General features: G+C 38.2%; 1 protein-coding gene across 1 annotated transcript; it reads left to right on the top strand.

Moving 5' to 3' along the window:
- Positions 1-8,616: 8,616 nt before the first annotated feature.
- Positions 8,617-9,487, top strand: LOC148300641 (ubiquinone biosynthesis monooxygenase COQ6, mitochondrial-like; the record flags this gene model as incomplete). Its single annotated transcript, XM_088274474.1, has 2 exons — positions 8,617-8,687; positions 9,078-9,487. Coding segments are annotated over 2 exons (481 nt in total), but the record flags the coding sequence as incomplete, so codon positions are not given.
- Positions 9,488-11,294: the final 1,807 nt, after the last annotated feature.

Raw genomic sequence — 11,294 nt, 5'->3', positions numbered from 1 at the left:
TCCCAACCCCAACCCCAACCCCAACCCCAACCCCAACCCCAACCCCAACCCCAACCCAACCCCAACCCAAATGAAACAATATCAAAAACTAACAAAAACTAAAGCAAAGCATATACTCAGAGATAGAAAGACTAGAGATAGATAATTGTAAAAATTCCATGATTCATAAAGTCCACAGCGAATTCATCAGTCTGGTTACATTTTTTATGGATCATGAGATAAATAATGACACTCGCGGATAATGTTATTATAGGGAATCAGGGAACATTATCACATTTTTATTTGAGCTAGAACCAGAACTAGATTCTCAGATCCTGACATAGCTACTCTTCGCATACGTTTTGAAATGATTGCCCGATTTCTTGCTGCTGTTCCTGGCTAGTTTCTTGCGATTTTGAAAGATCTTATCGGTGTTGAGCATGCTGAGAAGATTTGAAGGAATGCTCGAGTTATCGTTCTCATTCGTATTATATATGCATTCGTATTTGAATAGCTCGTCAGCTTGGTCTCTCGATTCTTGATTAAATTTATGTATATGCTTTTAGTTTTCATCCGTCTCCACTAATTTCTTGAATAGCTGCATGCAGGCTTCATTATGCAGCTTCTCATGTTTCTTCAGCTTGTCTTAGAGCCTGTCCTTGGTTGTGAACACTTCATCATGAAAGCTGTTTTGATTGGTGTCGTTGGCATCTTCTTATTCGTCCTCGAATGCTTTGCTTAAGTACTTGCTGTTTTGCCCTTTATTGGCTTCAGGCGTGACCGGGTTGCTGCTTATCAGCCGAAATTTGATGCCATAGCTGGTACTTGCAGTTTTTTAGAGTTGCTCGATCTCTTTTTTTATTCTCTTCACTTTCACTTTCACTTTGTTTTCATCGTCAGCTACCTTTTACTTAGAATTGCCATGAACTTTGTCTCGAATTATGTTGTTCCCTTGAGCTTATTTCCTGCTGACAGTCAAAGGATGGCTTGCTTTGTTCGTTTTTGCGTTATGGAAACTTTTGACCTCAGACTCGAGTTCTCGTGGTGGCTCACTGATAGTCTGATGAGGAGACACAGCAAGGCTCTTAATATTATATGCCATTTTTTCGAGTTTATTAAATTCGGCAGCTTCGTCATCCTTGGCACATAAACTTGATCTCACAGTTTCCATTGCTTTTGGCTCTTCACAGTTCTTTGGTTCTTCTACTAATAATTTTTTGAAATCGATATCGTTAGATGTGCGTGCGAATTACTTTTTTCTCTTTGGGGCGTTTTTTTGGATGTAGTTTCCGACTGCGGAATGGTCGAAATAGCTGAACATAAGCATGTTGCATATTTGATGGTACTGATCCTGAGTACTCCCCATTTTCTTGGCTGTGGACATGGAAGTCGATTTAGACATGGGTGGGTATCTCCAAAACTTGACTCGGTCAAAAGAAGACTGGCTTGCACTCTCGCATTGGATTGCTGACAAGTGTTTTTTATTTTTCAGCATGGATGGAATAATAGGATGGAAATTATAATATTGGATTGGAATATATCAGGAAATATAAAAATATAATTGAGGTTCAAATGTTCAGAAGAGTGTCATAATTCCTCATGTAGGCTTCATTGTTCAGAAAATTTTCAGAGTTTACACTAATCAGTGTGGATTTTATATTCTTCTTGAAAATTGAGTCGATCAAGGCTACTTACTCACTCTCAACCGAGATCAACTCCATCATGCTCTCGCAATTACTGATTATAGACTGCTGGCTGATGATTCTTGCATCCTCTGCCGAGTTTAAAATCTATTATTTTGCTCTTTGGTAGATATCTTTCATTGAAGAGTATTAATTCCTGACGAGTAGGCTTGCATCCTCAGCCTCCCACTTCTATTTCACCAATTCCGCAATTTAGATATATTTACTGAACCTTTCCTGAAGTCCGGAAGCTATTGACAGAGTACTTTTTATTTATTTCTTTTGTTTTTATCGTTCTTTGAGTGTTCGACACACTTCAGTCACAACTTTCGCATATATTTATTAGACTTTATGCCGATTGTTGTTGAAGTTATTAATATATTACCTCATGGAAGACTCCCCAATGGCATTGTTGTCCGACCTTTCGTTCTTAGGGTCGAAATTTAGGCTAAAATGAGCATTTTCTTATATTATTTTTTTCTAATTTCTAAGAATGTAGTGCTCCTCAATACTCTCTAAATCTTCTAGATGCATTAGCACCGAGGCTTCCTCCGAAATTTTCCGATTCAGACGATTATTCTGAGCAGCTTCCCGATTAATTGAATGCTCCTTCGAAAACTCATCCTAATTTGGGTTTTTGAATGTTTTCGTTTTTCTCTTGGCCTTTTTGCTTATTTTTCTGGAAGTGATTGCTTTTTTCCGGACAACTAGGGCGTCCTTTTGGTTTTATAAAAGGAGGGCTTTTCTTTTGATGCTGAATATTTTGGGGAAGTTGTTCCGATAGAAATCATCATGCCTGAACTCCGACATATTCTCGCAGTAGTAGTCCCCATTCCTGACCTTATGGAAATCATGCATGTTTAGCTGCCTCACGAATGACTCGTAATGATTATGTCGAAAGTAGTTTGGTATAATATCCAATTCGAACTTCGCAATGTCCTCGATGATGAAAGTTTCGCCTGTTTGGCTCCACCTGATCACTGCCTGGTTAATGGGATCCTAAATAATGCAAGCTCGTACATCGATGATTTGGTAAGCTTTCAAAATGAAATTAGACTGATAAGCCAAAGGGTTTAATGTGTGTGTGTCGTGTTTATTGTCACGTTTTTGATGATGGGGCTTCTGATTGTTTTAGTTTTGATGACTTTAATGGCCTTGATTAGTCTTTCCCATAAAGTTGCAATCGAAAAATAGAATCTATACTACTAATTTAAACTGTCTACTTTAATTTAATTTAAAAGAGTTAGAAAATGTTCGAAATGTTTTAAAAATAATGGAGAATTTAGCCTGGGCAAATGTACCCTAATGTTAGATACACGAACGTGGTCCTTATTCGAAATTTATCAATGGATGTTATGAAATTATTGAAATCAATGCAGAATTCCTTCCTCACCCATCGAAATATAAAGAAAGTAATGAACTTGTCAAATACATAAAATTGAATGATTAGCCAGCATACTTCTATAGCATTCTTTATATCTTTATCTACGATAAAGATATTCAGCTCGAAGGCTGTTAATTGTCATATAGTTATTAGATATCTTTCAGAAACAATTTGCAGTCTCTCAATAGATATAATTTGTAGTTGATTATTGTTGTAAACTAAAACAGCCTCGAACTCTTTTTAGTGGCTCATAAAACCTCAAAATCTGGCCCTTTGAAGAGTTAGAACTACAAAATATGGAGTAGTCGAGCAGATGATGGATGATTCGCAATTAAAAATTATGAATGGTGAAGAAGATAACTAGCAGTGAAAACTGCAGCATGCAGACGTATATCAAATTGAACTCATAGCAGAATAATTTATAATAATACTCCACCGATGATGAAATCGATGAGCTGCATAAAATATAACTATTTTTAAGCTGTGAAACAATTGTTTCATTTTTGGTTTTGAGGCTTCTTCAGCGATTGAATTCTATTCTTCTTCTTTTTATCCTTGTCGCTGGTCTTAGACCTCTTCCTTAGAATCTTCTTGTTTGAATTCTTTTGGAGAGGCCTAACAATCCCATACTCTGAGGATAGCTCTTGAGGCAGCTCATCGGATTTGAACTAACGGATTGTCATTTATGACTCTTCTTTCTGCAGATTAACATATGCTTACGATTTCGTCGAGGACAAATTTATAGTTTTTGTTGAAACTGCTGAGCAAATGATTGAAGAAATCATTGGAAGGAGGCAGATATTTCCCTGCCAACTCGATTGCCTTCAAATGAAGCAGCTTGCATTTTGAGACTGTTGCATCTTTGTTTAACTTTTTATACTTCTCGATGATCTTTAGAGTGTCGAGACCCTAATCGAATTCGCTAAAGCGAGTTTCCGTTGCAATGGTGAAGTAGCAGACAGAAACATACAAAACGAGTTATAATATTTTCTGGGAGGACAGCAAATAATAGGTATCGGTGTTGAGGTTGAATTTCATTTGCTTTGGCTTCAGAGCCATCAGAACCCCGATATGAAATTCTTCAACCCAAGTCGAAGTCTTCTGAACCCCAAGAATATTCCGAGAAGAAGTTACGTTTTTGCCTAAATCCAATTGCTTTCGGACGATCTTTTCATTGTTCTCCGCATTGTTTTTCCAGTAGTATATGTTCTTCCTAATTTATGTGCAAGTTACATGATCTTTTAAAAGTACTACTTTTTCTCATCCACCAGTTTGTGAGTCGATGGCAGATTGGAGAGCTCAATCAAACTTTTCTCAGCCTCTTTGATTACTATTCGCTTGAAATCCACACGGTCCACTTGCGATCGGCTCTCTGTTGATGTCTCTGTCGTTTCAGGCTCGTTGTTAAGCATGAGATGCTAGTAACAAATGGCTTATAGAACTCGAAAACATTAAATCAGTTTGTTAAGGCTTCTCTCCGCATAAATTATGGACTCTTTGTGACGGCTATTCTGGGAGATCACTGCGCAGAACTGGAGCAAAAGCCTCACATATTAGATGTTGAAGGAAACGTTTTATTCTCTAGAAACTACATAGCCGTGAATAAGCTAAAAATTCATGACTGCTTTTTCCATGAGTTTGGCGCACTCTTCGAATTCTTCCATTCTATGATAAGCAGAGGTGGTACTGTTGGTTCATGTATGCTCTGTTATAGTAATAGACTGAGAGATAGTTGAAATATAGCTTTTTGTTGTTGTTGCTGCATTCGGTTTTCTAAGATGATTGAAAAGCTACTTCGATGAGCTCCTCCAACTAATTGAATAGATTCTCCGCAGTTTTGAAATCGTTATCTTTGAGTGCCTCGAGGATTATTTGATCATTAAGTCGCTGAATGTTTTACGCCGGTTTTGAATCTGAGTTAGGGAAACTTGCACCATATCGAGGAGGAGTCATAAATAGTTTCCGAGGGTGCGTTTTATCGAATCCCAAGCCGCCCCTCCGAAACTGTTCCTAATTCTCAAAATTCCCTTTCATTCAAACAAATATTATACATATTCCTATTGCCACAAATTAAGCTCATTGTCTGCCTCTCGCCGAAAGCCAAATAAATTTATCAATCAATACAAACACATCCATTCGAATACAGCCTATTTTCTTCTGCTGGTAATAATAAGTATTGAAACCCAATATATAATCAGTAGAGCACATTTTCAGTGATGCTTAGAAGATTTGAAATTGGGGCCTTTGCTGATTTCGACCATCAGACTCTCAAATGTATAATACTTTAGAACTCGCCCAATTCTAAGGAACGAATTGTTTTTTCGATTCACGATACAATCTTTAAAATCCTTCATCATTTTATTGGCCCCTCTTTCCACATTTGCAATACTGTTAAAAGCAGCGATAAATTTTATTTACTTTTATTGGGAGTAGACATTTCGGATGAGCACAATGACGCCGCCGAGCTAATCCAACGAATTAATTACACTTTATTATTAGATGAATGTATTTGATAGATTCAGTTCCAATGTAAATTTGGAAAGTTCTGCCACAATGAGTTCCAATGACTCTAATTTCGGGATAGTTATGAATGGATAGTTTTAGACCTTTAGGCAAAGTTATTGGAAGACTTTTTGAAACGAAACTGGGTGAGCAAGCCCCACCTCAAGGAACTACATTCTGTCGTAAGTGAGCCACTTGCTGGACACCAGCTCGATGTTCTTGTTGGCAAACACTTTGCTTATATCCTCATATTAGAATTCGCAAGGGATTCCAAACAGCCAAAGATGCTTCGTCAGTACAAACTTCTTGTCGCTGGCATCGAGTTTAGGGGACATCTCTTACTTGTGAGTGTGGCGTAGGTTGGTTAGATTGTCCCTGAGGCTTAGGGTGATTTCAATTTATCTTTTGCGAACCTACTTTTATAGTTCGGGCTCTTCGTTGTCGTCATCTTTACTCTAGATGATGCTAATTCTTGAGCTTGAGGTGTTTGCCTTCAGCTCTAGTTGAGGCAAAGGGAAATCTTTGGTTTCAACAGCTCTAAGGGCGGCTTCTGGAATGGGAAGCAGTTTGAGTTTTTAAATTTTGCGCATGTAGCTGAATATGGCAGCAATTACCTCTGGAAGGCCCTTGAAACAATAGGCTCATACTACTTTTCGATTGCATTCTCATTCATGAGCTTGATGGTCTTCTTGGATGCCAAGAATCGGTACGCCTACGAGTCATTGAACAATCCAAGGGAGATGTCGACAAGGTGGTCATCGACTTCTTGATCTATTTGCACCAGGTGAACCCTGCAGAACTGATTTACACGGTTCGCCACATCATCGATTACAACTTGATTATTGTTGCTGTTTGTGCGATATACCCCCCGCAGAGTGAAATGAACCCGAAAATCAGATTCCTCTACTTTTTTATTCTTCAAAATTGTGTTCTACGTCACGGCATACTTACTAAGGAAAGAAAGTTCTTAGGCCCACTATTGAATCTCATATTTATAAGTTATGATAAACGAATTTATATTTGTACCCGCTCTTCTATATATGAGATATTGCACGTGAGCTTCGCTATATACATGTGCATCGGCTATCATAATACCTACTTGATTCAAATATATAATATTATTATTGATCATCCAATATTATTAAAATCAAATTACCAATGGTCAAAGCACTCATTTCTATCCTATTGGTCCTGGTTGCCGTCAACGGCTTCAGAGTCCAGAATCTCATTAGTGAGAGTGACAGCAAGAGTGAGATTTCAGCCATCCCATGGCCCTTTACTACATGCGGCTCAGGAGACTGGACTATTGAGAGCCTAACTCTGGACTCCAATCCCAAAAGAAACACCAATGATGATATTATCACCGTAAGCTTTTTCTTATTAAATTTAGACCGGTACTGCCAATTCTGCTATCACTTTTAAATCTATCATTCTCATCGTGAAGGTAAATGGAGTATTTTTGGACAAGCAAATCCTTGACTTTACTTCCAGCTACGATTCCGGAGACACAATTGAGTTTACATATAAGAATTATATTCCTGGGTTTGCCCCAGGTGGAACCTACACTCTTACATTCGACTTCCAAGATTCCAAATCCACTTCAAATGGATGTCTTCAATTCCAATTCAAGTTATGATCTATATCACCTCATCCAATATAATCCCCTAAAATTGATTGAATTCATTAAATTTAAATATGAATATTTAGGGATGATAGCATGAGTACCGCTCATTTCATGTGATTCTTTTTCGAGCAAAATTCGATATGTCTGGGAGCAACCTTTTCACTAAATTTGCGGGAGCATGTCGGACACTAGATTCGGTCATCTTCCACAATTACTTCGCATTTTTAGCCCCGAGCTACTTTGAGTTGGTTTCGAAACTTCTCGCTTTGTTTTTTCCATTTGCCGTCGTTTTTCTCAAGAGCTTTTTGGAGCTTTTAACTATGAATTTAGTTTTTGTTTTTATGCATTTGAGCTTCATTATCGATCACTTGAACCTCGAAGGGTTTGCGCTTCTGTTGGAAGACCTTTTGGCATACTTTTGAATGTTTATCAAGCACTTTTGCGGTAAACTTCCTCCCACATCCTGCTGGGCACTCTATTAGCTCCAACTCCTGATACTGTTACTCCTATTCAAACTATTTAGCCTTCAGAATCCTATCATCAGGCTGTGAAATATCATTGCTTAATAATCTGAGGTTATTTGTTACAATTGGAGCTTCGAAGACTTATAAATGTTTATTTTTTTACTGAATTTGTGGTTATTGCTGAGCATTAGCTTTGATTGGCTGTTATGGAAGTTGTGGCTTCGAATTCATCCTTATATGGATATTCGAGTTTAGGGACTGACCTTCTTGATTGCGTTGAAACTATCTTTTCTTCCGTGATTTATTCGCAGGTTCTTATATTTTGATTGAGGAGATGAGCTATACTTTATGTGGATTATTCGTTATTGATATTTTTCCTGAGCGTATCAGATAGTTCATGTGTTTTTTGTTGTAATTCTCGATTTCCTGCTCTTTGACTTGCTGGATGAAATGGTGATACAAGACGTGCATGATTCGAGTTCTGTTAGTATTCAAATTATATTGATGCAAACTATGAATGAATGAGTTATAATATCATTCAATCAAACTAATAATCGAAAGAGTACCACTATACTCAGAGGAATTCTAACTGTAAACATTAATTATGTAATAATTCAGTGATATAATGGAGGATGCGATAGATTAAGATGGATTGAGATGAAGCATAACAGTTTTATATATAATTGAGATAATAATGAGCCGTAACATCTCGCAAATATTCATTGCAGGCTGTGGCCCTGTTGGTCTATCCCTAGCCAAATGTTTGGTCACATCTCGATACATTGACAACATCACGCTCCTTGATAGAAAAATGCCCACATAATCTCGCACACTTACCCAAATCCCCAACCAAAGAGTATACTCCCTTAATGGTGCAACTTTGCACTTGCTGGATAGTTTGGGAGTCACCAACTCAATAAGGAACAAAGGACGCATGTCACAGATTCAGATAGTGTCAAAATAGTCATAAAGCTTTTTCAGATTGAGTGAGAACACCGCGAAAATAGTTGAAAGCGATGAATTAGTGTATGCCTTATTTCATAATTTAAAAAGCTAGCATGCCAGCAAGCTGCATTTCATAGAAGGCGAGGTCGAATCCTTCTCCAATGAAAACCCTGAATACTCCTCAATTAAGATTGCGAATAAAGAAACTATAATCAATGCGAAACTTATCGTTGGAAGCGATGGCAATAAGTCCAAAATTAAAGAGCTGTCGAAAATCAACACATATGGCTGGTCATACCAGCAGAGGGGCATCGTGTGCACAATGAAAATCGAGGAAGGAACTCTGAATTAGATTGGGCATCAGATCTACCACGATAAAAATATCTTAGCCATTTTGCCGTTATGGTAGAACTATGTCAGTTTGGTTTGGTCCACAAACATCCCTGATTTCGAGTACTTGATGAAACTCAATGATAACCAGTTCAGATAAATACTCAATAATGTGATTAGAAACTCGAACAAGAGCCACAGCCACAAGAGCAGCTACTTATCAGTGCCGCTTATCAGCCAGATAGTTAATAAAAGACTATCGTTCCCTTTGAACACGCTGCAATCAGAGATGTATACGAGTGACAGATTGGCATTAGTTGGAGACGCAGCTCACTCAATACACCCTATGGCAGGCCTCGGAGTAAACTCAGGCATGATCGACAGCATCCTCTTGGCGAATAACATTATCAAGAACATCAAAGCAGGAAATGATATTGGAGAGTTAATGAGTTTAAGCCAGTACGAAGCCGAAGCCAAGGCATTGAACTATCGGAATTCAATCGGGATGGAAACAATTAAACGAGGCTTTGAAACCGACTCAACAGTTTGGAACTATGCGCGCACCCTTGGCCTATAAATATTCGAGAGGAACTAGGCAATGAAAAACATAAGTAAAGGATTAATGTAAAAGATGAATCTAAGCTACGAATGGGAGAGCAATTGATTCGTGGAAATAGCAATCAAACTCGAACGCCGAAGAATTAAATAATTATATCAATGATATTGAAATATAAGGCAATTTATTTAAATGTTCATGTATTTCAGTGACATAAATGCATTTATTCATGAAGTAGGCTAATAGATGGGAAGGTATCATCGCGTTGGTTAGATTTTTCTGTAATGTGATCAAGTTTAATTCAATTGATGTCACTTATCAAGATTAGTGCTGATAAACTACATAAGATAATAAATTGTCGTGGCGCAAGGGTCGATAGCCTGTATACATACATAGTTAATGCATTTGGCTAGCTTATATACATTATAAAATATGAGACGCAGAAGTGGGGCCATACACAGCTAAAGCTAATAATAGTACCTAATGTTAGCTGAACAGGCTCAGTAAGTCACAGGCCTGTTCTACGATGACAAATTCAATAAAAATAGCCAAGGCTCCTTTGGAAACAGTCGAGGCCCGGGTGCTCAGAAGCCCAAAATCCCTCCCACAAAGGATGTTTTCGCTAACTTCGACTTCGACATCACTGACGAGATGAAAAAGGACGAAAAAAAGCTCGAAGCCGATACCAAGCTGGGAGAAAACGATGTGGTGACGAAGAATATTGTGATAGTATGTGATGACACCCGCAAAGTGTCTGCAGTATTAGCCCTGAACGCAGCTGAAGGGAAAGTCAAGAAAGAAGATGAGAGAAACCTCGATTTGCTAATAAGGAAAAGCAAAAACAAAACAAAATAGTACATTTTCAAATATTGGCTTGTCAAATGTGGCACTTGCATGGAATCGTTGCCTCAAAGTAAAGTATCGGGATAATCTAGTTTATATCTCAGCTGCAAATAAAGTGTATTGGGTTTCCATCTAATCTTGCCTGCTCAGCCATGATACGACCAGATGCTCGATGCACGAGCTCAAGGAGTAAATCTAACGCAATGAGCAGAATACATTACTCAAATGAGAAGCTATCTAACTTACCTATTTTAATTGATTCCTGTGTGTTATCAGATTATCAAATATGTCCATGAGTTATGCGTTGTGTATTGTGTTGTTGCTGCATAATTGATCATGCGAAGTCTTCATAGTATCAAGAAGTATGGGCGCTCACACGAGGGTGACCACTGTATTTGAATATGACACAGCATTAATAGGAATCCGCCATAAATTATCTGTATGAATTCAAAATGGAATGTATGGGAATGTGTATGGTAACGTATGAAGAATGCATCAAGTTCAGCAGCAGGATTATTTTTTTTTCTTGGTTGCCCTGCTTTCGGTCAGTTTTTGGGCATTTCCTTTTTCGTTGTTTAATTTTAAGTTGTCGATCCGGCTGGCCATGGCATCGAATAAGTCTTTGATACCTTTATCTTACTTGACGCTGACGAGCTTGAAGATGGCATTGGCGTTTTGACTGAATTCCTGGCCTTCTGCTACGGTGACTTCCTCGTCTAAGAGATCTATTTTATTGCCGACGATGGCGATGACCATATTCCTGGGTCCGTTTTGATTCAGCTCCTCCATCCAGGCCTTCATGCCTTCGAAACTCTACCTGGAAGTGATGTCATACATGACAATGGCAGCCTTGGCATCCTTGTAGTATATTTTGGCTAGGGCTTTAAATTTTTACTGACCGGCTGTATCCCAAAACTGAAACTTAATGGTCTTGCCCGAACCGTAGTCGTGGATCTTTTCAAAGTATGAGGCTCCCAATGTGGTC

The sequence above is a fragment of the Brachycentrus maculatus genome, unplaced genomic scaffold, assembly GCF_059751285.1.
Source record: "Brachycentrus maculatus isolate JH-2025_06_01 unplaced genomic scaffold, ASM5975128v1 h1tg000681l, whole genome shotgun sequence".
Classification (NCBI taxonomy): domain Eukaryota; kingdom Metazoa; phylum Arthropoda; class Insecta; order Trichoptera; family Brachycentridae; genus Brachycentrus; species Brachycentrus maculatus.
The sequence above is the reverse complement of the archived record's forward strand: the minus strand, read 5'-3'. Positions and strand labels throughout refer to the sequence as shown.